Below are 27,891 nucleotides of genomic sequence, written 5' to 3' on the forward strand. Positions count from 1 at the left end.
AAGTCAACTTCTCCATGAAATTTATATACTCTTAAATCAAAATTAATTATTTTTTCCTTGATGCTCAGAGTTATGGCATTTAGATCATATCCTTTATTAGGTTTAGGTATGCAAATTGTAGTTTTTGAAATTCTTTAAGGTCAGGAAGTGTATTTACCATTGCCGTGTCTTAAAACATGAATCATATTTATTTAAATAAATGGAAAAATTAATTCATGCAGCCTTGAAATCACTATAATTTTAACTTGTTAGACTTTTTTGGTGATTTTTTTTTTTTTTGTATCACTGGCCACAGTTGGGCCACAACTACTATAATTACATTTTTTTCTGATTTGGAAAAACAGCAGCTGTGATAGGCTGCTTTGTATTTAGTCATCACTTTTTCATATGATACATGTTATTTACTAATAGAGTTTCTTCATATATCTGTTTTAATACTCTGTATAAATTGTTTTACTCTGAAAATATTTTTTTTCATAATGAGTGAAATATATACTCAAAGCGTTTATGGTCTTAGAAAACTCTGCAGTTTATTAGCATACTTAGTTCTGTGTCACTTTGTATAGAATGTTAACTTCTTTTACCATCTGTCCTATATTCAACAGATGTATTATTGCATTTTTGAATGTATTCATCTATACCACCTTAGAATTATTTAGAAATTAAGTACCTTAGATTTATTTTATCCTTGTGCTCAATGTAATTTTTCTTTCATTAGTTAGAAATGAGAATAAAAATACAGTAATTATGTTTTTTTTATTTAAAAAGGTAAATTAAACTCTTTTGTTTAGGTCATTGAGTTGGAAAATCGGCTAAAATCTTTTGAGAAAAGGTCAAGAAAATTAAAAGAAGGGAATAAAAAATTAATGAAAGAAAATTATTTCCTGAAATCTCACTTAAAACAGCATCAAGAAGATGTAGAGACCAGAGAAAAAGAGTTAGAAGAGTTACGAAAGAAAAGTGAAGATGTTGAAAAAGACAAAACTGAACTTCAAGGAAAAATCAGTGAGCTACAGAGAGAAGTCGCTTCCCTAAGGAAACAAGTGGCAGAAGCTAATGCATTGAGAAAAGAAAATGAAGGGCTGATGAAATTGCACCATTCAGCAGACAAAGCTGGATTAAAGATGGCCACCACAGAAGGGAGATCTGGACAGTATGATTGTAAGACAACCACGACCAAGGTTAAATTTAAAGCTGCCAAGAAAAAGTGCTCTGTGGGTCGTCACCACACTGTTCTCAATCACTCCATCAAGGTTATGAGCAATGTGTTTGAGAACCTCAGCAAGGACGGCTGGGAGGATGTGAGTGAAAGCAGGTAAGGCTCTCATTAACTTAGCTCTGTGGTGGGGACACCGTGCATATGTAAAGCACTGGCAAATGGAGATTGAATTTCAACTACTGTCGATTTGGTATTCAGAAAAAATACTGTCAGATCCTTTGAAATATCTTGGGAGGTCTTGTTCTGAGCTTATTGACTGAAATTTGCATGCAAAATTAGCCACAACTGCATGAGTATTTGAATAGGTGCCAGGAAACCCAAAAGAAGGCAATGCTTGATTTCTTCCAGTGATGCTATTTTCATGCAGTCATGAGGCTTGAAATTGACAGTTTGGCAGGTTGATTTAATTTGCTGGCCCTTTGCATATTCACCACTGACAGCTAAGGATTCCCAGGCAAGCCTACTAAGTCAGTTTAGTTATCTTGTGACATGCCAACCTGGGAGGAGAAACATTTCCCCCCCCCTAATTTAGTTAGATAAATTTTGAATGACCCATTTCAGCTTGTTACCAGATGTCTACAAGCTGTTTAACATCCTTTAAATTAAGAACCATCTTCACTAATTATTTTATGTATGTATTATGCAAAGTCATTGTACTAACTTTAATTGAATGGTCCTTAAAAATTACTTCTTAAAAGTTATAAAAATTCCTACTCCTTAAATTTTTTAACCCTTAGTAAATAGCAATAGGAAAATACTAAAAATCTATATTATTTATTTCTCTTATCCTTGGCTATACTTTTATATACACTTGAAGCACAAAGGCAGATCAATGAGACAATACCTCTTTTTTATACCTAGGCAATAGGGAAGTTCACTTTTGCCAGAATTGCTAACGATTTATCCAATTTGCTATAGTTTAAAAATGCCTGTTTCATAATGGCATATATTTCCCTTTATTTTTCATAGTTTTTGTTTCGTTTTTAAATTTACAGCAGTGGTTCTGGTTTAGATTTGAAAAGACTGTGAATAGTTTTCTTAATCATGGACAACTGAAAAATTTTTGAAACATATTTCCAAACTAGTATAAAGGCAAAATGGTATGATACCATACCTCATCTATAATAAGGGTTAGGGCTGACATTCCTATAATAAAAGACATATTAAAAAAGAGAAAAACATAATAGTTTATTTAATCAGTTTTACATGATAAGGTAGCCTTTAGACTGAAGACTCGAAGACTCATGTAAAACTCCATTTTTATGCTTAGATTAGATGAAGAGTAAATAGTTACATAGAGATGTGATTAGACTGAAGGTTATAGTCTAGTATAATAAACCAAAGGGGAGTTACAAGGCAAGATGTGTATATTCATATTCTTCTTAGCCTCTTTTCTTGGCATTCTTTCTTCCTTGGTGTAAGGTAGGACCCTTTTTGGAATGAGGGTCTTATGATCTACTACACACAAGGTAAGTGAGAGAATTTCTTTGCTGTTAGCTTCTCCACCTTTAGTTATTAAAGTGGAGAAGGTTAAAGTAATATGTTTTAAGCTTTATGGTCTGCTTTGGGGAAAAGGGTTTCTAGTTTCTGTCAACTGCCTCAGGGAAGAATAATTCTGGTCTGTGACTTATTGGGAGAATGAAGAGTCAGAGATAGGAGGGTAGGAGAAGTTCGGAAAGACTTTGTTCTGAGTCTGCTTCTCAGTCTTCTATGTCCTTTAGTATTTAGGATGCCAAATTTCCATACTTTGGGATATTATTTTCTGAGCCCCAACATTGTTTTATATTATAATCACCTGGAGGTCTCATAAAATTTCAAAGTTTATTCTACACTCCAGACTAATTATGACTTTGGGGTTGGGATATGGGCCTCGGCATATTTTGAAATGTCCTATCTGATTCCAATGTGAAGATTAGTTTGGGAACCCCTGTTTTAAATGCTCATAAAGTCAAACTCTTTGTCTTTAGTTAGGTTTAAACACTTAAAAAACCAAATTTATGAAGTTAAAGCCAAGGATCAAATCTATATTCCCATTTTCTTAATATCTCTTTTCATGTTCTTCCATGTTATCAAAAGCTATTGGAGATAAAATCCTACCTAACTTAAAACCCACTAATCATTTATTTGTATCTTCAAGGAAATTATACTTTTAGCTGCAAATTGTACTTTAGCCATGTAGTACTGCTACACCATAACGTAACAATGCAGTTTACTTATGTGTGAACATGCTTGTGGTAATAATATATGAAAAATATACTCAGTTATAATTTCATCATATTAGTACATGTTTACAAAATCATATATTTTAGAGATGCAGCACAGTATATTTGTTAAAATATTGGAATTTAGATTAAGTGTTAAATTTCCCGCCTGACAGAACACTCTCAGGAATCATTCAGCTGCAAAGAATTCTCAGACAATTAGAAATCCTACAGTGGAACTCAAGGGACTTCAGAAGATTTTATTTATTTTAATTTTTTGTAGACCAAAATATAAGAAAGTTGTTTGGTTACTGAGAAAAATGAAAGTTAATCATATTTATTATACAAATTTTATGTGTGTGTGTATGTATACACATATATACATATATAGTATACATTTAATACATAAATATATATTTATGTACCTGTATATATAAGTACATTCTATAGTTCTCTATTGTTCTTCAACAAAGAATAACAGAGAAGATAACAGAAAAGCTGTCAGCCCTCACCTGTCTTTAAGTAGGACGTAAATTTATGTAGGTATTCCACCTCCCCTCTCTACCAGGATGGACAAAAATTAATCATTGGGGAGACTTTTAATCCTAATCAGCCTGAGAATGGCTTCAGAAAATCTACATACCAAACTTTACCAACTGGCACATATTGACCATTAATTTCTCACATACTTACCTGCCCACAGTTTTGCTACCTCTTGGGACTTTGTTCTTTTCTTTTGTCAAGTCACTACTCTAAAAATTTATTTTTTGTTGAAGATGCAATGATAAGATGGAATTATAAGATACCTCTTTGAGCTACTCACACCTTGCTACTCCCATGCTGTTTCCATGTTGCAGGTGTAATACACATGTGACTGTGGTATTTCTGTGTTACATGTGTGATACACATTGATGAAAGTGTTTGTTTTTCTCTTATTAATATGTCTTTTGTTATGAAGCGTAGAAGGAAAACAATTATTTTTTCATCCCTACAACTAAAATATTTTAAATGTCCATACTATCCAAAGCAATCCATAGATTTAATTCAATTTCTATCAAGAAACTAATGATATTCTTAACAAAACTAGGGGGGGGCTAAAATTTATATGAAATATACCACACACACACACACACACACACACACACACAGATCAGAATAGCTAACGCCCTCTTAAAGATGAAGCAGGAAGCATCAGGGCATTAAAGTGTCTGACTTTAAATCCTTAAATATACTACAAAGCTATATTAATCAAAACATAAACTTATTTTCAACAAAAGTGCTCAGAACATGCTTTTTTTTCAATAAAGGATGCAGGAAAAATTGGCTATCCACATGCAATTATAAAAATTAACCCAAAGTGGCTTAGTTATTGAAATATAAGACCTAATCTATGAAACTACTAGAAGAAAACAGGGAAAGTACTTCAGAACATTGTAATGGAAAATGATTTGTGGGGAAGCATACTAAAACACATGAAACAGAAGCAAAAATAGAAAAAAAAGAATTATATCAAACTAAAAAGCTTCTGCTGAGCAAAGGAAAAGAACATCAGAGTAATGGGACAGTTACAGAATGGGGATAAGAAGGGAGGGAAGGAAAGGAAAACAACTCTTGCAATAGAAAACTAATGGCTACATTAACTCCATGCTATAATTGTACCATGCCAGTACCATGGATAGAATTAAAATCAGCTTGAGAAATAAAATTGTTATGGTCTAAACAGGTTTACTAAGAGATGTTCATAAAACATTCATTTGATGAATCTATTAATATCACTAAAACATAGGACTAAAAAGAACTGTACTGATAATTGTTGGCAGCCAATTTTTGCCATGTAAGAAAATATATTTTGTTGAAGGAGTTTAAGCATCTTTGTCCATCATTGGGAATAAGAGAATGAATGAAATGAATGCATGAATAAAAATACAGACATATACTGAGAAGTTTTCTGAGCATGGGAGGGGAGTTGGGGATTATAAAAAAATTATTCATTGTAATGTTAATAGCAAACAAATCAAATTTATTATGGTTTGGATTTTAGATATGACCCTAAAGCTCTGTGATAATGCAGGAATATACAGAGCTGAAATAACTGGACTCTGAAAGCTGTAACCTGATTAGTCCATTCTAATTTGAATGGGCAGACTATAGGCAAGTGGAGCATGTCTAGAAGAGGCAAGTCACTGGGGCATGATCTGGAAAGCTGCATCTTCCCTGTGGTCTCTTCCAACATCTCACTACTCCTGGCCAGCCACGAATGGAGCACCCAGCATATACCAAGACCTTTCACTATGATGTACTGCCTCAACTTGGGCCTAGAGCAAAGGATAATTCCAATTCCAACTGTGGACTAAACTTCTGATACTGTCAGGCAAACAAACTTTCCCTCTTCTCATGTTGTTTGTTCATGTATTTTTGTCAGTGATGCAAAGCTGACTTAAACAGACTTTGGTACTGAGAAATGAGGTCACTGAGGGACTAACCTGACTGTATGGTTCAGAAGCCTTTGGAAATGGTTTGTGGGAAGAATTTAGAAAAGTTTAGAAATGCAGTGTAGAAAAGTTCAGAATGTTGTAAGCAGAGCTTTTGAGTTTCAAAAACCACTCTAATACCTTGAGATAGAATAATACACTTTTGAATGATTAATGGATAGCAGAAGAAATCAGGTGATAAATAAAAAAAATTCTTAGAAGTAAATGAGAATAGTGATACAATATATCAAAATATCTGGGAGAATATGAAGGCAGTTATAAGAAGAATGTTCATATCATTGAGTTCATACACTAAAAGAATAGAAAGATCCTAAATAAATAATCTAAACATCTCAAGACCCTATAGAAGAACAAACCAACACAAATCAGTAGAAAACAAGAACTAATTAAGATCAGAGTCAAAATCAATGAAATTGAGAATAAAAAAAAAAAAGATCATCTAAACAAAGAGTTGATTTTTTTGAAAGGATTAAAAAAATTGATAAACCATTAGCTAAACTAACCAAAAGAAAGAAAAAATGATAAACCCTCAGCCAAACTAAAATAATTCTTTATAAGATCACCACCACATTGGCAAATCCAGAGTTCCATTCTCAGTCCTTTCCTTACTTGACATATCAGGAGCATTTTACACAGTTAATTTCTACTTCCTCTTGTTCTTCTCTATACTATACTCTTTATGTTCTTCTCCTTGAGGTTTAACCACTGTTTCATTCATTCATTCCTGCCTCCCATCTGTTTTCAAGGACTGAAGTCCTTGAAATATATTGAATATATTCTTTGTTTTTTTCTGTACTCCTTTGTGATCTCATAGTCTCTATTCATACTATCCTTATATATATATATATATATATATATATATATATATATATATATATATATATATATTTAATTTTCATTTTTATGCTAGTTTCCCCAAAATGTATGTGTCTAGATTAGATCTCATTTCTGAATTTTAGACTTGTAAATTTAACAGCTTAACATCATACTTGGGTGTCTAATAGCCTTAATCTGCATGCCTGAGCTCCACCACACCTAACCCATTTCAGATGCTATTTCTCTCTTCCTAACTAGTGGTAATTCTATCCTACAGTTAGTTACTCTGATCAAAATCTTGGAATCATCCCTGATTCCAGTCTTTCTCTCATTCCTCACATTAATTCCTTTTCTAAAAATCCAGAATCCATCCACTTCTTATTATTTGTATAGCTGCATTATCATCTGCCTGGCTTACTTCAGAAAGTTTCCGGTTTCCCCACTTTCAACCTTGTCTTTAATCCATGTTTAGTGTGTTCTACCCACACTATACTTCTTGTTATATTTTGCAAGCAGAAACTTCCACATCAGTGATTTTAGTTTGATGTATCTTCCGTGTGGAATTCATTTCTCTAAATATCTACACAATTAACTACTCTTAAGTCTTTCCTACAATGTTACTAGTGGCCAATTCATTTCAAATTGCAACCTTGTCACATTTTTACCTCCTGTACTCTGGATTTATTCCTCTTACTTGCTCATTTTTTCCCAGCCACCTTTATTATCTTATAATGTGCTCTATGATATTTCAAATTTATTGTATTTATTGTTTCCTCTGTGACAAATTATAGAATTTGTTCATCAGTATGTTTCACATGCATGAAAGATTGTAGTCATTCAGTAAATATTTTTTTTGAAAATGAATAAGTGAAAATTTATACAGAAAGAGAAGCATTATGCCCACATCTCCAGCTCACCCTCCACCAAGGGTCTTTTCATTTAGCTTTTAAAGTTTCTTAAAAGTGTCTATTGTTAAATATTTTGAATTTCTGCTAAATTTGGATAAAAAGAAAAAGAGAATATAATACAAAAGAGATCAACAATAATAATAGAATGCCTAAGCATATGGATTCTTCTGTTCTAATCCAGACATACTTAATTTCAGCATATTGAAATAACTTGTACAGTTGACCAATTTCTGTTGAGTTTTTAAAAGGGGAACCCAAATGGTTAAAGAGTACGGAAGTCAGATAAGTATGGTTCTAATATTCAAAAACAGGAAGAAGGAGAATTATATTCTTGATAGTTTTGGCAATAAATCCTACATAAAGTGCTAGGACATAATAAAAGGTCAATGTGTGAATGTTTCATGAAAGCATCAGTGATTTCTTGGTCCCAGCATGGGTACTTAATGCAGATTCTTAGCAGACTAACCTGTATCTTCTTAACATGATTAAACTAAATACAGTATATCTGAATGCAACAAAGCATGTTTATCAAGTTTGCTAATAGTATGACATTGAAAGCAGAAGAAAATACCTTGCAGTATAGAATCGAGATCCCCAAAGATCTTAGTAGACAGGAAGATATAATTATACAAAACATTCCAGGGTAGTTTACTTGGAAAATGCAATTCTTCCACTACCTAAATGGAGAAATACATAATTTTGAAAGTAACTCTGTAGAAATATTTTAGAAGATTTTGTTAAATCTAGTATGAGTCTATTTGAAATGTACATGTCAGAATAGCTTAAACATAGTTTGAATTTGCATCTACCAGAAGTTCTGTAAGTACCTCTGATAGTGTACAGTACTTAGAATATTAAATCCTGGACACAATGCTTCATAAGGTTAGGCTGGAGCACATTCAAAAATGATGATGGTAAAGCATCTCTAAAGCATTTGAATTAGGAACATTAGAAGAAACTAGTAATGTTTTACTTTAAGATGTCTCAAACAACAAGTAACAATATCATAATAGTTAAAAGATCATCTATTTGTAAAAGAGACTTAAATGTTGCATTCAATGTCAAAACTTCTAATCTCCCTTGATTAATTTTTTCCTCTTTATCATATTACTGTTAGCATACTAATATTTTATTTATTCCTCTTATTGGTTTCCCCCAGTCCTTACTGTGATAAAAGTTACATGAAGGAAGAGATTTTTGTTTTCTGCTTATTTGCTTACTGCTTTATCCCATATGCTTAAAAGAGTACCTGGCCCATAGTTAGTATTTGACAAGTATTTTATTGAATAATGAATAGCCATAGGGAATGAAATTGGAATTGACAAGTGAAAGCCTAAGAGATTAACATTTTATCACAGATAAATAAAAAATTTCTGTTAGAAAAACTAAACCAGCCAGGCATGGTGGCACACACCTGTAATCCCAGCAACTCAGAAAGCTTAGGCAAGAGGATAGCAAGTTCAAGACGACCTTCAGCAATTTAGCAAGACCCTGAGCAACTTAGGGAGGTTCTCAAAAAATTTGTTTTAAAGGGCTGGGAATGTAACTCAATGATAAAGCACTCCTGGGTTCATTCCCCAGTGATCTTGCCCCACCCCCCCAGTTAAACAATTAAACCTTTTTGCTTGGCTCATTCTCTAAATCTGGAAATACTAAAGGATGTGTTTCCTGAATTAATATTGGTTAGAATGCTAAATATCTATTTTCTTGATGAGATCCTATAATTTTGTAAAACATATTTAAACCAATTTTCCTGTTAAACAGTAAGAACCAGTAAATGCCCAAATGAAACAGCTTTATCTATAATCTATTTATAATATTATTTGTTTTTAAAAGAAGCAAAGCACATATAACATATATTGGGTTTTATCTTCCCATATTACTCCATTTTTAAAAAGCAGTGATTCTGAAACACAGACCTCTCAAAATTTGGGAACAATTATTGTGGAAACATCGCAGAAAATAAGTCCTATAGAAGATGGAAGAGACCAGAAAGAAAGTGATCAAACAGAAGACATCCAAACACAAGGGAAGGAATTAGTACAAACAAATTCAAATATAGATGGCAAGACCCCAAAGGTATATGACACAATTTTGTTTAATATTCAATTTGTTCTTAATTTGATCTTATGCTTCATCAATAAGTTTTGCCAGTGATTAAATTTGAATCCTTAAAAATTTGTCTTCTTTGAAGTACACTATTCACTTTTGTATAATTTTACTTTTTTCAATTTTATAACTATTTATAATATTTATATAGTTATATATAACTATATATAATCACTTTTGTATAATTTTCAATTTCCTAGTTTTTTAATATCTTGTATACATAAAATGGAAGTAAATACTATAAATAACTTGTAACTTATTTATATCTCAGCCAAAAAAATAGTAATAAACTCATTATTGTTTTAGATTGTGTGAAATATATACCAAGTAAAGAAATGTCTACTTTTATATTAGCCTTTGTAATTATAAGGTCATTTAATCTGTTACACCTGCTGATTGACTGATGATTATAGAGATTACCAGTTTGCTATGTATTAATTGATTGAGGATTTTCTTTAGTTGCAGCCATTATGGGCAGCTTAATTAATTTATAAATGAAAATAACTCATAACATCATTCATATAGTAAGAATGTATTAAGTACTTTTATTAGATCTATGCATATTATTGGTAGTCAGAAAATAAATTGACTAAATTATAGCAAGTATTTAGAAAATATTAGATTCCCTCACTATCCCTAAAATAATTAACTATACTTAATCACTTCCCTTCTTTTCTTTATAATTTTAATTCTATTAAAGTTGAGGTTAATTTCCTGTTTTTCAACTTTATGAAATCTAAATTGTCTTTCTTTCCTTCAGTATTTTGCATTGTTAGTTCATTTTCATTGCTGTGGATAGTATTTCATTGTTCAAAGATACCACAGTTTATCCATTCTACTGTTAAAATTAGGTTTTTGTTAAGGAATTTACTCCTAATTTATCTTATTTATTAAAAATAAATAATTTTATTCATGCACTCCATAATTGAAATGTGAATTATAGAATTTTATTGTCCAGAACTCATATGTATTTTTAAGTAAAGAGACATAGTACTTATTATGTTGGTTCATTTGACATATTTATTGAATAATAACCCATTTTTTTCTGAAACTTTCAAATTTAGGATATTTTTCATTATAATAATGCAAAAAAACCAGCATTTCAGAAGAAGAATGGTAAAATACCAAAAAGTTCACATACAGTAGTTCCTACCAGAGGTAAGAATACATGTGAAATTAACAATATATCTTTTAAAATTTAATACGATTTTAAAGTATTATCAACAACATTATTTTTAATAGTTAACAGAGAAAAGTACAAAAATGTAACTGCCCAGAAATCAAGTACCAACATTATTTTATTACGAGAACGAATTATATCTTTGCAACAACAAAACAGTGTACTTCAGAATGCCAAAAAAACAGCAGAATTGTCTGTTAAAGAATATAAAGAAGTTAATGAAAAGCTCCTCCATCAACAGCGGATATCTGATCAGCGATTTCAAACAAGCAAACAAACAATAAAGGTAAAGAGAACTTTAAGGTTGAACTATAACAGATGATTACAAAAATGGTATTTTGTTTTACATGTTATTCATATTAGTGTTAGGCATGTGTCTGAGTTAAAAAAAACAGGTAGTAATCTAGAGTAGTTCATTACTATTATATTTATAGTATAATTACTAGACCTCTTTAGTAAGGTCCATATTAAGGGATTAACTACAAGAGGGAGGGAACTCCAAATCACTAAGTCTCTTAACTAACATTTCTTTCCTGCTTAGGTTCTTTTTCCTTCTTTTAAATTTTTTAAAATATTTTCTATTATGTTATTACTTAGTTTTGAAAAGCAGTATTCATAAATGCATTTAGCTTACCCTTTTACTCATGCCTAAAATTTTGATTTATGATTATAAATTAGATTATTAAACTAGGATATTCTTCAGTCACTCTTGCAAATACTAGTATAAAATGTGAAGGTTTTAATGTAATTATATATCTTAATGTGTCCAATAACCTGTCTGTGTTTCTTTTACTCAGGTGAAATTTTTTTCGGCTTAATTTTTAGGCACATTACACCTTTATCCTAATTATCATAAATTACCCTTTATGCAAGTAAAAAAGAAAAGACTGTTTCTTGGTTCTACATTCTTAAAGATACTTACTTATATGTGAAATGATTTGTTGGAAATTTGTTATTTTACACAGAAAATATCATCATATTAAAAAGTAATTTTAAATAACAATCACATAATTTAAAATTCTAGTTAAATTTTCTAATATCTAGTGCTTTGATTCAAACAATACTTACACATTTTTTAATTATAAATGACTACTGTTATACTAGAAGTACTAATTAGAATTACATTGTGACTTCATTTCCAGGGTAGCCTTATACCCACACTTTACCTGTATTCTAAAATTACACTGAAAGTTTGAGGACTTCACAGGTTTGGCCCTTGGAAATTCTCAAGTGGGACATCAGATATAAATGAGCTCTGTGTTAAAAATTTAGAGACAGTCACTGGTACTACAAACATGGTGTTGGGAAACAGAGTTCCCAAAATGATTTGATGAACCTATATTTATTTTACCTGGTGATTTTTTCTTTTTTTTTTTTCTTTCTCTCTTTAGTTTATTTTTCTTCATTTCTTTTGCTTCCTTTCTTCTTTTTTTCTCCTACCCTTCCTTCTTACTTCCTTCCCTAGTTAAATGATATTTTGTTTCCTATCTCACCATGGTAGAAAAAATATGTATTTCTAAGTTTGTGTGTGTGTGTGTGTGTGTAAATAGCTTAGTGACATGAAAGTATTGTTTAAAAAAAGAAATAAAAACAATTTTTAAGCCCAGTTAGTCTTTAATGTACAGTTGAGAATACGACACAGACCATCATGTCATGATTAATGAAAAGTCATTTCCAGTGAGAGTAGGATGGAACAAAACTCAACAGACCATTCCAGGAAAGAAAAACAAACCTAACTTCTCCACTTCATTATAGTCATGCATAACATAACATTTTGGTCAATGATAAAAAACATCTATAACAGTAGTCCCCCAAAATTATATTTCCTAGTGATATTATAACCATCTTAGTTGTTTGTGTAAGTACACATTGTGATATTCACACAATGACAAAATCACCTAACAATGTGTTTTCAGAATATATCTCTATTGTTGAGCAACATATGACAGTACATCAAAAACATTTAAATACTTCAGTTTTTCTTAAATAATATAGTAGAACATGACTAGTAAAAATAAGTTCTGAGATTGTCAGATCAGAATTTTTACAAAAGCAATTTTCCTTGTTCTCTTTGGAATAGGAATTTCTTTTATTGAGAGGTTGAAGGAGAAAAAAGGCAAAAGAGTACACTAAGGATTTAACTTAAAAGTGTATAAGAAATACATTGTTTTCATTCTTGGCAACAATTCTAATTTCATTTCTTGTAGGTACCATACATACATGGTAGTTGCAAGTAAGAAATCCACACCATAGAGTTTGACTACATTATTTATTTATTTATTTACTTACTTACTTACTTAGGTACCAGGGATTTAACCCCAGGGGCACTTAACCACTGGGTCACATCCCCAGCCCCCTTTTTTTTAAAATTTTGTTTAGAGAGGATCTCACTGAGTTGCGTAGGGCCTCACTAATTTGCAGAAGCTCTCTTTGAATTTGTGACCTTCCTGCCTCAGCCTCCAGTGCATTGGAATTACAGGTCTGCATCACCGCACCTTGCTTCAACTACTTTAAAGTACTCATCAGGTGGTATAAGAATTACTGAAGTTAATACATAGGTCATATGCATTTTAGAGAGGATATGACATAAAAGATCAAATGAGTTGCTTTCACATGCATTCCTCCTGGAACCCTACATGGGAAGTTATCTACAAATCACTAAAATTTTAACTATTTCCAGTCTCATCTATTGCAAGATGAATGTCATGCATTTGCTACCATTATACATGTAGCTTACATTTTATTGTTTATATATAATTATCCTTTTCAGTGCAGCTTTTTTAAATGTTCGAAAGTAAAAAGGCATCTAATAATAAAGGAAGTGCTTCTGGAAAGGATGAAAATCATACTTTAGTAATTTGTCACTTCAAACATATTTAGGAACTCAAATGTAATTAGTGACTAATTAAAGTAAGATTTCAGTTGATATTCTATACATATGGAAAAAAAAAACCAGCATGGTAATTAAATTTAAAATTCCCTGCGGATAAAGTAATCTCTCAAATCTTACATAGGTATAGACATTAGAGAATGCCTGCAAAGGGGAGCTGGCATCTTATCTTTCAGATTTTCTGTTTCTTAGCTCATAATGTTAGTGGTTTGCTTCACTATGCTGTCCTCATTGCCATCCAGTTCCCTAATTAGATACCTAAAGACTTGGAGCTATCCAGTCTTGCACTGGAGCCTCCTGAATCATGAACTAAATAAACTTTCTTAAGTGAGTTGCCTAAGATTCCATTTTAGTAATGTGAAGCTTGCTGATGCACTAGGTTTTGTTTTGTTTTTACTTTTTATTTTTTAGCATTTTACTTACTCTAAAGATATGAATGATGGATAGATAATATTTTACAAGTAGGAGCTAAGGAGTAAAGCAGATAAATGGCAAGTTTGTGATTCCCAAATGCAGGTATTCTAAATGCCATTGTATGATAATCTAAACTTATATTGACATGCACTATATAGCTTTATTCTGAGCTTTGTTCTATACATTGAGGATATAATTGGCCTTGATAAGCTATTTCCAAGACAAAATAACTATAAAACTTATGTATTTATTTCATATTCTATGTTGTTGCCAGAGTTTTGAATACATAAATAAGAAATATTAGCCCCCTTTTAGTATGAGGAAAATGTTACACATATATAATGTGTAATTTTACAGATTTATTTATTAATGTTTCCTAGGTCTTACTAATTTAGACAAAACCTAGGAAATAAAAATATTTTGATAGACTAGGCATTCAAACATGAAATATTAACTTTCCTGTAGTGGATTTTAGAAAAGAGATGCATAAAATTTTAAACCATGCATAAGAAATATCCTTATTTGGTAGAGTGCTTGCCTAGCATGCACAAGTCCCTGGGTTCAATACCCAGCGCGCGCACGCGCACACATACACACACACACACACACACACACACACACACACACAAAAGAAATATCCTTAATTTCATTCCATCCCCCAAAAGAAAACTATTACTATTTTGGAATATATACTTCCAGTGTGTATTTTAGAAATATAAAACATAGTAACCACCACCTGCCACACTATCTTCTTCCAACCTCTCTGGAAATACTTAATACGAAGAGTTTGTATTAATTTTCTGCCGCAGTCTGGCTGGGCACAAAATCACGAGCCACTCAAGCAGGAACAAACTTTATTTTTTGAAACTGCCGCCAATGCTCCGTTGGGGCCTGGGAAGATTTTCAATTGACCCACGCCACTGTTCTCCCAGATCCCAAGAGCAAGTTCCTCCTCCGGAATTCCCTCCTACCGCACTTCCCCAACCAATGGGAACTCTCCAGGAGTCCAGTAGCAGGCCTAGGTGGACAGCAGGAGTCCAATATCCATATGAATGCAAATCTTAACATAATCATATCATCTCAATGGCTTGCTGGCGTCACCTTTCAACCAAAAATGCCATGCATGGTATTACTTGGCTGTGGCTCTTAGCATCTCCCCGCTTCTGTTTAATTAAGCAACAAGCAATGTGGCTAGGGACCGTGCCTGTTAGGTTTGTCCAATTCAACATATGGTTCTTACCCGTCATGGGATGAACTGACCTCTAGGTGTCAGCCTCCTGTCTTAGATTGATACCACTGCAATTGGATCATACCCCTCACTGACTACCGGTCCAGCATATAGCCATAATTGTGGATAGGCCTATGCACCAGTGGGGGGGTGAGGTTCTTTGCCTCACCTCTGTTGGCCCCCAAAATTAGACCATCACTAGTAGAAGGGAGGAGGATACAGAAATGCCACTACACCAAGTCAATTGACAGCTCCTTAGGAAAAATTGCATCACTGGTGACACATCAGCAAAGATACGCCAGCATTACCATAATTTGCTGCATCAACAGATAGATCACAATGCATACAAATAATTTTTAATTTTTACACATATTGGGAAGTGCTTTATTACATTAATTTATTGTAATATTTTGTTTTAAAACCAACTAAATTTGGCTAAATATCACATTATATTTAATAGTTAACCTGTTCATACACATTTAAATTGTTCCCAGGGTTTTGCCTTTACAGAGGCTCTACATTCAATCTTTATATGTGTTTCCTTGAACCCCATGAGAGTTCTCTTACGTAAAAGTACAGAAGCAGGATTGTTGGAGGATGTGTATTAGACATTTTATATTTTAATTGCTTGGCAAATCACTCTCTAAATGATTCTTCCAGTCTTACTCCCTTTACAAGGGTTTCCTATTCTCTTCATCAATTCTTGAATATTTTCAAACTTCTAAATTTCATAAAACTGATGGTAAGATATATGGGACTTAGGATCTTAAAATAATTCTCCATTACACTTTCATTTCTCATTATTTCACAAAACAATCATACTTTACTGCATTTTTATATGCAAGTTTATTTTATGAATACTTGTTTAGAGCCAGAGAGTATAGCTGTTATCATAATATGAATTCAAATTTAAGTGGTTTCTCATTTCTTAATTTCATCCAGTTAATAAATTTTTTAAAATCAATATAATTCACATACTGAAAACTTTTACATTTTTAAAATAGTACAATTCATTAATTTTTAGTGTATTTTCAAAGTTGTGCAAGCATTGCTATCAATACTAGAATATTTTCATCATCTTATAAAGAAACCTCATTATCTATTAACATTTGCCCTCTGTTCTGCTCTATTCTGATCACCTGGCAATCACTAATCTACTGTCTGTGAATTTGCATATTCTAGATATTTTTTATAAAGAGAATTATATAATATCTATTCTTTTGTGACTGAATTCTTTCACTAAGTGCTAGGTTTCAAGATTCATTCATTCTGTAGCCTGCATTTCATTCCTTTTTATGGCTGAATGATATTCTGTTGTATATATGCATCTCTGTTTATCTATGAATCTATTGATGGTTATTAGATTATTTCCACTTTTTGACTATTCAGAATAATGCCACTACAAACATTCATGTAGAAGTTTTTCTGTGGATGTATATTTTCATTTCTCTTTGGTATATCCCTAGGAGTAGGATTTTTTGCATTACGTGGAAAGTTTAGTTTTAACCTTTGAAGGAATTACCAGACTGTTTTCTAAAGGAACTATACCATTTTGCACTCAGCAATATATGAGAGGAGTTCTTGTTCCTCTATATCCTCATCAACATCTGTAATTTGCTTTTAGTTTACAGCTGTCCTTGTGGGTTGAAATGGTATCTCATTATGGTTTTGATTTGCATTTCTCTAATTGTTTCAAGCATCTTTTTAGTGCTTATTGGACATTTGTATAAAATCTTTAAACAGATGTCTATTTATATACTTGGCCTATTTTTCAATTCAGGTTGCCATTTTATTGACAGCTTGTAAGAGTTCTTTGTATATTTTGATACTGGACCCTTTCCAGATATACTGTTTGCAAATATTTACTCCCATTCTCTAAGTTATATCTTTTACTTTCTTGTAAAGTTCGATACACAGAACATTAGAATTTGTTGAAATCTAATTTGTTTTTTTTTCTTTGATTGCTTGTGCTTTAAATGTCTATCTAGAATCTGTTGCCTAACCCAAGTTCATGAATATTTGTATTTTCTTCAGAATTTTATAGTTTCATCTTTTATATTTAGGTCTGTGGTTCATTTTAAGTTAATTTTGTGTATAATATAATGCTCCAGATACATTCTTTGACATGTGGATAACCAGCTGTCCCTTCACAATTTGTTAAAAACATAATTCTTTCTTTATTGAATTGTGTTGGCAATCTTGATTAAAAAAAAAAAAACTGTTGACCAGAAATGTACAGGTTGATTTCAAGACTGACTTCTATTCCATTGGTCTATATGTCAGAACTACACATTCATGGCAACCATAACTGTATAATAAGCTTTGAAATTTGGACATAACTCATACAGTTTACTTTTCTTAAGCAAGAATTTTTGGACACAATTCAATGTAATTTGGGGTTCAGTTTGTGAATTTTTGTAAAAAAGCAGTTGGGGTTTGGTAGGGATTGCCTTGAATTTGAATATCAGTCTGAAAAACATTTCTATCTTAACAATATTTCTTCCAACTATGAATATAGTATAATATCTTTACATTTATGTCAGTCTTCTTTAATTTTTAATTTTTTTCAAATTTAATATTTTTCAGTGTCCAACTCTTACACTTTTATATTAAATTTATTCCTAGTATTTTATTCTTTCTTTTTCTTTTGTAAATTAAATTTCACTTTCAGTTTGCTCACTGTTAGTGTATAAAATTGATATTTGTACATTATCCTGTAATTTTGCTGAATTTATTAATTTTAATAGTTTGTCTTTGTTTTGTAAATTCATCATTATTTTATTTATATGTCATATGCAAACATATATAAGTTTACTTCCTCTCTGGTGTGAAGACATTTCTTTTCTTTTTCTAATTTTCCTGGCTAAATCTCTAGCACAAGTCCAAGTGATAAAAACAGAAATCCTTATGGCTTATCTTAAGGTGGTAGCATTCAGTTTTTTGCCATTAGTATGTTGTTAGCTATGGGTTGTTTGTAGATGCCCGTTATCCACTTGAGGAAGTACCTGTCTATTCCTAGTTTGTTGAGTATTTATAGTTTATTGTTTTTATCATGAAAATGTGTTGCATTTGGTCACATTTTTATACCTATTAAGAAGATTATGATTTTTAAAAATTTGAATAAAATGGTATATTTTATTATTTGATTTTTATATTTTGAACTAATATTGTATTCCTTTTATAAACCCCATTATACATCATAATATACATCCCTTTTCATCTGTTGCTGAATTTTGTTCTTATTTTGTAGAGGATTTTTGCATTTATGTTCATAAGTGTTATTCTGTGTTAATTTTTGTAATATCTATAACTGAATTTGGCATCAGGGTAAAATAGGCCTTATAAAATGGGCAAGGAAGTATTACTTTCTTGTTTTTGAAACAGTTTATGAAGAATCAGTGTTAACCTGAAACATATAGTAGAATTCACAAAATAAGCCTTCTCATCTTGGGCTTTTTTTTGTAGCATATTTGATTACCAACTCAATGATTTCACTTATTATATGTCTATTTAGACTTTTTTTTCCTTTATTCTTGAGTCATTTCTGGTCCGTTTCTAGGAATAGATATGTTTTCATCTATTATGTATAATTTTGTTGTCATAAAATTTTTCGTAGTATTCATTTATAATCTAAGCCATGGAATCCTTATTTTTAAAAAGAATAAAGATTAAATAAAAGTATTTACATGAAAACTATAAAACTGTAAAACATATTGTTGAGACCATTTGGTGCATATCAAACTATTTAAAATTTCTCTACGCAACCCTAGAACTAATCAAATCTTGTCACTTTCTAGGTAGTGTTTATTCAAGAAAATCTGTAGGTCTCAATAAGAACAGAAAGTTCTGTGGTGTATTTTTAAAAAACTGACACAGGAAAATCACAAATATTTAAATGTGCTGTTTCAATACATGTGTACATTATATAATATTCAAATCAGAGTAAACATAGATCTCCTCAAATATCAATAGAAAATGGTGATGGAAAAAAATTGATTTTCAAGAAAAATTAAAACAAACAGATTTCTTGAAAATCATATTAGTATAAACTGGGTATGGTAGTGTGCCTCTGTAATCCAAGCCATTTGGGTGGCTGAGGCAGGAAGATTTTGAGGCCAGCCTGGGCAACATGGTGAGACCCTGTGTCAAAAAAAACAAAAACAAAACAAAACACACACACACACACACACACAGTAGAAACCATAAGAATAATATTTTTAATGTGATAAAAGAAGTGCATCAGTATAAATTCTCTTTCCAGTGACACTATTACTAAGCACATGCTCTACCACTGAGCTGCACTCCTAGCCCGCTTCAGTGAAAATATCCTTTAAGAATAGGATCACAAAAATAAATTTTCAGCTCCTGAAATTGAAGATAATTACCAACTAGCTCATTCTCACTAAAGGGTGCTCTTTCATCAGAGGAAACACGATATATTATAATCGAAGTTGACAAGCAAAAAAAAAAAACTGATAAGTATATTGGTTTATAAGCAACTGATTTGTGGGTTATAGTTTCTAAGGTGAGCCTTTAAGTAAGGTGCTTACTGTATATTTTCTTTAGGTAAGTTAAATAAGTTGCCCTCAATATTAAGTTTAGTTAAATAATTCTTTAGAATCTATTGAGATGGTCGTGAGTTTTTTTTATTAATTTAATATAATGAATTACATTAATAGATTTTCTGATGCTGATCTATCCTCCTGAGATAAATTCTACTGGTCATAGTGTTTCTTTGTAATCTTTTTAATGGCTTCAGGATATGTAGTTATATCTGTGTTTCTTTTTTTTTTTCATGTTTCATTTCTGGTATTAGTAATTTGTCTTCTCCCTTTTTGTTTTTCTTAGACTTCTTCGAGCCATCAATTTCACTAATTTTTTTTTCAAGAACCAGCTTCTTGTTTGTTTTTGTTTTCCTCTTATCTATTGTACTGATTTCTGCTTTTAATCTTTATTTTTTCTTTTTTGCTGCTTGCTTTGTATTCATTTTGTTATTTTTCTAGCTTCTTGATCTTGGAACCTAGAATCTTCCATCTTTCTTTCTTGCTTGCTTTCTTTCTTTCAGAATTAAGCCCAGGGCCTCAAAAATACAAAGGAATTGCTCTACCAAAAAGCTACATTCCCAATGCTAGAATCCTTTTTTCTGATTTAACTTTTTAGTACTACAAATTTCCCTTCCCATTATTACTTTAGATGTATTTCATGTATATTTTATATACTGTGTTTTCTTTTTCATTAAGTTCTGTGGATTTTTAATTTTTTTTCCTAAAATGTCCTCTTTGACTTGTGAATTACTTAGAATGTATTATTTAATTTTCAAGCATTTCAAGACATTTCTGTTGTTTTCCTGTTCTTAATTTTTTATTTTATTTCATCATTGCCAGAGATAATTCTGTCTGATTTCACTCCTTTTTAAAGTCATTGAAGTTTGTTTTTATGGCCCAGGATGTGGTCTTCAGTGAATATTTCAGGAACATTTGAATAAAACTATGATTTCTGCTGTTGTTGAATAGAATATTCTAAAATATGTAAATTAGTTTTTTGTTGATTGTATTCAGGTTTTTTATATCTTGCTTATATATAGTACTTCTATCAATGGCTGAGAGTTGGCTGTTGACTGTAGGCGTTACATTACACATACAAATTATCGTAGTTTACTAGTTTCAGAATTTTATCATTTCAAGTGAAGTACAGAAATTAGTTAAATTCTTTAACTCTCTCTGTATTTTAAATAAAATTATTGCATACATTTCCTTTATGTATATTGAGCACTATATCAGATGGTGTTATAAAATTTGCTTACATATCAAAATATGAATTAAGAAAGTCATACCTATTCTAGTGGAATTCTTTCCTTTGTGAAGTCTTAGATTCTAAATGTTACTCTTTCTGGTTAATGAACTTTAATCATTCTTTAAGGTTAAGTATACTAGAAACAAATTTTCTTAGTTTTCCATTGTCTAAGGATGTTTTGTGCAGGCTCCATGGCCCACACCTATAATCCCAGCAACTAGGGAGGCTGAGACAGGAGGACCAAGAGTTCAAGGGCAGCCTCAGCAGATTAGCAAGGCAGCTAGCAACTCAGGGAGACCCTGTCTCTAAATAAGATGTGAAAAAGGGCTGGGGATTCTGCTGCTCAGTGGTTAAGCACCCCTGGGTTCAATCCCCACTACCCTCCCCCCAAAAAAAATGTTCTTAAGAATATAGAATTTGTGGTTGCTTTTGTTTTTTAAACAGTTAATTTTCTAGAAAAATGTCATGCCAATTCCTTTTTGTCTCCCATAATTATAGATGAAAAAGCTTACCACTCAAATTGGCATATATAGGTAAAGCATCATTTCTCTCTTGTGACTTTCAAGATTTTTTTTTTGTCTTCAGTTTTTTAAAGTAGCTTTCTTTAAGTACAGTACTTCAGTCATGTGTAAATTAACATTGGGGATACTTTCTGAGAAATTCCGGAGTGATTTCATTATTGTACCTACACAAAGGAAGATGTCTATGCATCACTAGGCAAAATATTCTCTTATGGGAACACTGTCCTGTGTGTGGTCCATTGCTGACCAAAGTATAACTATGCAGTGCATGATTATGGTCTCTTTTTTTAAATTAATTTTTAATTTACATATGCCAGTGGAATACATTACAATTCTCATTACATATATAGAGCACAACTTTTCATATCTCTGGTTATATGCAAAGTATATTCACACCAATTCATGTCTTCATACATGTACTTTATATAATAATGTCCATTACATTCCACCATCATTTCTAACCCCATGCCCCCTCTCTTCCCCTCCAATCCCTCCGCCCTATCTAGAGTTCTTCTATTCCTCCCATGCTCCCTCTCCCTACCCCACTATGAATCAGCCTCCTTATATCAAAGAAAACATTCAGCATTTGGTTTTTTGGCATTGGCTAACTTCACTTAATATTATCTTTTCTAACTCCATTCGTTTACCTACAAATGCCATGTTTTTATTCTCTTTTATTGCTAAATAATATTCCATTGTGTATATATGCCACATTTTTTTTATCCATTCATATTTTGAAGGGCATCTAGGTTGGTTTCACAGTTTAGCTTTTGTGAATTATGCTGCTATAAAAATTGATGTGGATGTGTCCCTGTAGTATGCTGTTTTAAAGTCTTTTGGGTATAGACCGAGGAGAGGGACAGCTGGGTCAAATGGTGGTTCCATTCCCAGTTTTCCAAGAAATCTCCATACTGCTTTCCGTATTGACTGCACAATTTGCAGTCCCACCAGCAGTGTATGTGTGTACCTTTTTCCCCACATTCTCGCTAACATTTATTATTGTTTGTATGCATAATAGCTGCCATTCTGACTGGAGTGAGATGAAATCTTAGAGTGGTTTTGATTTGTATTTCTCTAATTGCTAGCGATGATGAACTTTTTTTTCATATATTTGTTGATTGATTGTATATCATCTTCTGAGAAATGTCTGTTCAGGTCCTTGGCCCACTTTGGCATTGGCTAAATTGGGTTATTTGTTTTTTTTTGCTGTTTAGCTTTTGAGCTCCTTATGTACCCTGTAGATTACTGCTCTGATGTGTGAGGGGTAAAGATTTGCTCCCAAGAGGTAGGCTGTCTATTCACCTCACAGATTGTTTCTTTTGATGAGAAGAAGCTTTTTTAGTTTGAGTCCATCCGTTTATTGATTCTTGCTTTTAATTCTTGCACAACAGGAGTTTTAACTGAAATTTTGGTTTCTCTGAAAATAAGTAATTAAAAGAATACCTTCCATTTTCCAAGGAGAATATTGTTTCCCTGCATGTATGAAACTAGAGAAACTATCTTCAAAAAATTAATTACTCATGATTTATTTCCCCCTTTCTTATACCTTGGTTCTGGAGTTCAGTGCCTAGATTTCTATTGGGAGAATTCAGTTGTTTTGTGTGTTTATTTGCTTCTAAGAAATCTCTTAGAAGAGAATCTCATTCTGGTCTCATGTGCTTTACAGTTTCTGTCCAATAATGCTTTCTGGATTTTTTTTTTCTTCTCTCTCTCTTTTTTTTTTTTTTTTTGGTGCTAGGGATTGATCCTAGGGTCTCACCTATGCTAGACTAGTATTCTACCACAGACCTACATCCCCAACTCCTTTCTTTCGTTCTTTTAATGAATTTGATTTTATAATTTTTTTGCACTCCAGTAGTTCAACTGGGTAGGCAAAGATTTACCCTACAAAAATGATACCCTTCAAACTTTTATCATTTAAAAATAATCACAATGGCTGTTCAGACTATGATTAAAAGGCAATAGAAGTGTTGTAAAATATGAACTTTTTGGTTGTTTTGTTTCCTCTTATCTATTGTACAGATTTCTGCTTTGGATCATGAGAAGTAATGATTATAGTTAAAGGGTGACTCTTTTTTGTGGACCCATTTCCTACATTACCAATCAGGAGGCCAAACTCCTAACATAGTACCACCAACTGCTATTCCCAAAGCTTTATATTTTAATGTAGCTTTGCCTTTAAATTAGGGGATATCGAAGAAGCAAATATATTTCCTTTGTAAATGTTTGCCTATTCCTTTCTTGTAATACCTGTTTACTTTTTTCTTTATGAAACCTTTGAAACACTTTAAAAATAGGAACTATGTTTTACCTTCTTTGTATGTTCTATAGTACTCTCACCATAACTTTTATTGTCTATGTTAATATTCATAAAAATAATGCACTTTTTTGCCCTATTATACTGATTCTGAATTTTTTCTGTATTTTAACTGATGGCTCTTTTTTATTTTATGTGTGCGTATGTTCTTCAAAATTCTGTCTTAAACTCATTTTTTTTCCTCAATTTGAAAGACACCTATTCCCTTGCCTGGAAATTCCTTTTGACTTGACTACATGCCCATCCATGCCTCCCTTTTCACTATTGGAGACAGTTTCATTTGATTCTCTATCATCAAAAATTCATCATGTTTCAAACCCAACTAATAAAGTTTTCTTCCAACCATGCCTTCTTCCAAACTAGGACCTTAGAATCAAATTTGACTCTTGTCTCTTTTTGGCTCTGAATTCTACAATCACATTCTATTGTTTTTTTCCTCTAATGCCTTCTTCTGGTTTCTCTGTCTTATTTATTTCTTCCCATTGCCTACTGATCAAATATGGATTTTGCTCAAATGTTAATGTCAACATGAAATTAATGAACCTACAGTTGGTTCCCAGTATGAAAATTTCAAGGCCAAAATATTTTTCAAAATTTTCAAGACAGTGCATTGACTTGTTCAGCCAACCTATTCTTATAATCTTCTGTTTACCCACATAAAATCTCATTGTCATAGTGGACTATCCACTCTATCCCCTCTTCCATAAAACTATTATCAGTCTATGCTGATGCATCATTCTTTCAAATCTTACATGTTTGTTTGTTTTGTATCAGGGATTGAACCCAGGGACGCTTAACCACCGAGTCATATTCTCATTCCTTTTTTATATTTTATTTAGAGGCAGGGTCTTACTGAGTTGCTTAAGGCCCTGCAAAGTTGCTGAGGCTGGGTTTGAACTCATAATCCTCCTGCGTTAGCCTCCCAAGCCTCTGGGATTCCAGGTGTGCACCACTGTGCCTAGCTCAAGTCTTACATATTCTTAATAGCAGTAATATTTTTTGTGTACCTAAATACTTTTTGTGTACCTAAATGCTAGGTATTATTCTACGTACTGTAGGTACCTTTACCCATAAACTGAAACATTTTTTAATGATTTCATATCTGATCCTATTTTGCAAGTGGAAAAACTGAGGTCATGCAAATAACATGCCCAAGGTCACATGGCTTATAAGTGGCAGAACTGGCATTCAAGATTAGGCAGTCTGATTCTAAAACTTGTGCTCTTATCCCCTGTGGCTTTGATAAAACATCATCAGCTAGTATTTATGCAATGACTTTTTGGTCCTTCTTTCTAGACATTTTGATTTTGTTTTTCTATTGGCTCCTTATGATAACCTTAAAAGGAAGATCTTTTCCTCATATTAAGATATAAAGGATTAAGGCTTAAAAATTGAAATAAATTGGCCAAGATCAGCTAATAAATTGTAGCTCCAGGATTATAAGCAACATGTATTTCTTACTCCTAACTCCAAAATCTTTCTACTTTTCCAAGCTGCCTTTTTATACAGGTTTTCATTTAATAGTTTCAAAGTTGAATATTTATTAGGTCTGTTGCTTCTAGTAGGCAATAATGTCCTCAAACATCATTTATTAAACTGTTTGATAACTCACAGATTCTATCATAATGGAGGGCATAGTACATTTTCAATGTGGATTAAAATTGACTTCCTCACTGACTTCATTCACAGCAAGGTATTAAAGGTGTTGATGTCGATATAGGAGGTCAATAAAAGATGGAAATCATTTTATTTATTTATTTTACAGTGCAGTGGAAGTGTTGGAGAGTTTTGGTTTGAGGTTAGTAACTATCTATAGTGACTTGGAACTTTCAAGGAAAATAAAGCATATCATTTCTTGTTTGTCACACATCCTACAGGGCTTACTTCACTTACTTATGTTTCTTTTCAGGGGCTTGCAGGTTTTAAAATTTCTGAATTCTGATTTTCACTATGACCCTTTTTGCTTTCTAAAGTAGAAGCATTCTTTTAATCTCCAAAAATATTATTTCTCTTTATTAATAATATGACTAATTACACCAGTATTTTGTGTTTCTAGAGGAAGTCTGACCATATTTCTTAAAGAAGAGATGCTTTACAAACTGTGGCATGGAAAACTAGATTTTCACTCTAGACTATTGCTGCAAAGCAGCCTTTGATCTGCCTCAACCTTAAGTCCTCAACTATTACAAATCTAAATGTTCCCAGGACTCACATACAATCTTTAGACCTAAATGTCATAAATATAAACTGTTGGTTTATTTTGTAATTAAATATCATTCTGATTGCTTGGTGAACTCTTGATTCCCCTGCTCTTTGAATCAGGTAAACTAAACTTTACAACAGAATATTTTGTTCTCTAAAACATTTTTGGCAATAGCAATAAGAAATTTCTTTTTAAGGACTTGAGTTTTCAAGTTTATTTCATCTTGTGCCCAATTACATTAACCAATTAATCTTAAAATTAGTTTAATCAAGCACCAAATAAAAGACTTTTGCCAAGTGTCATAATCTGAAATTAATTATAACAGAGCATGGCCCATTCAACAAGTGCCTTGGTTTTTAGGTTAATCTAGCATTTATACATTTGGGTATATAAACTACTAAATCTGAAGAGTCTTTTAGCAAATCCCTTCATTCTAAAAAGGTTGTATTTTATAAATCTGAATAAAATTTTAAATATATATTTAGACTTATTTGATTGTTATTTATCTTAAATGGTTAATTTTTTTTTACATAACTCTGTTCAAATGATTGAAGGTGTTAAATTGTAGCCTTTTTTATATGAGGAATTGTAGAATTTTAAATAGCCTCATTTACATTTTTGTGATCTGTGTTCACACCTCCAGAAATAACAAAATAGAAAACTACTTTCTTATTGTTCTTCATTGATAATCTCTAGAGTTTTCTTTTACCTTACCCCAATATTTTGTGTAGTACACATTCCTTGAAGGGTATTCAGTTTATATATGTCAGATTCTCTAGGGCCATGGCTTTTGCCAGATGAAGCACTTTTGATTTTGAGGCTGATGAAACACAGTGCAATTATTGATCTGTGCATGACATAGCCTGTCTCTCTCCTGGCAGAGTGTAGCAACATTTATCCAGGAATTTGTGAAATGTCACTCGGATCATGTTCGCAAGGTAAACTGTGCAAAATCCAGGATCTGAGCTGAGAATCCATGTGGAATTGGACGTGACTGTCTTATTCCTATGTCCGATCTTCCAGACGAACCAAGTGATATTTGTTAAAAGAATTTCTGTGTCCTATATTAGACTTCCTAATAAGAGCTATTATTGTCACTTAGAACACTATGTAGTAGAAAATCATGCTTCTTATATTCTGTTTTCAGTTTCACTTCTGATCTCACTGCAGAAAATACTAAGAAACTATAACCTGAACATCATCAGTTAGAGTTAAAGTCCTTTTCTGTTTTTAATGAAACAGTGTTATAATATATTGCATAGTCTTCATAGTCTTATATATAGTCTCAGTGATATCTTCATTTTTTGCATCAATATACTTTCAGGTAAGTATCTCTCTTTAAAATATCAACATGCCTAAAAGTGACAAATTACATATTTCTCACTAATGGATTTTATTTAAATGTGAACAATTTTAGAGTTTGATTTTAAGTGACTGAAATATTTTTTTGCACGTGGATAGATGTGTTTGTATTTGCTACAGTGCATTTTAATATAATTTCCATAACACATTTAAAGCACTATACTAATGGGATATTCAGTAATGAATTAAATGTGATCTTTGTCCCTGTATGAGATATTATATGAGAGTTGGATATATA

General features: G+C 31.9%; 1 protein-coding gene across 6 annotated transcripts in view; it reads left to right on the forward strand.

Moving 5' to 3' along the window:
* Nucleotides 1–27,891, forward strand: part of Cntln (centlein) — a 306,285-nt gene that overhangs the window by 214,130 nt on the left and 64,264 nt on the right. For 4 of the 6 annotated variants that reach the window (XM_027950608.2, XM_071600659.1, XM_071600660.1 and 1 more), the window contains 4 exons: nucleotides 792–1,315; nucleotides 9,535–9,715; nucleotides 10,810–10,903; nucleotides 10,988–11,211. In XM_027950608.2, the coding sequence (XP_027806409.2) occupies nucleotides 792–1,315; nucleotides 9,535–9,715; nucleotides 10,810–10,903; nucleotides 10,988–11,211 (1,023 nt within the window). Of the gene's footprint in view, nucleotides 1–791; nucleotides 1,316–5,564; nucleotides 6,637–9,534; nucleotides 9,716–10,809; nucleotides 10,904–10,987; nucleotides 11,212–27,891 lie in introns of those variants that run through there. The other 2 variants (XM_027950607.2, XM_071600663.1) reach the window with 2 other exon arrangements.

Source organism: Marmota flaviventris, chromosome 13 (genome assembly GCF_047511675.1).
Source record: "Marmota flaviventris isolate mMarFla1 chromosome 13, mMarFla1.hap1, whole genome shotgun sequence".
Taxonomy (NCBI): domain Eukaryota; kingdom Metazoa; phylum Chordata; class Mammalia; order Rodentia; family Sciuridae; genus Marmota; species Marmota flaviventris.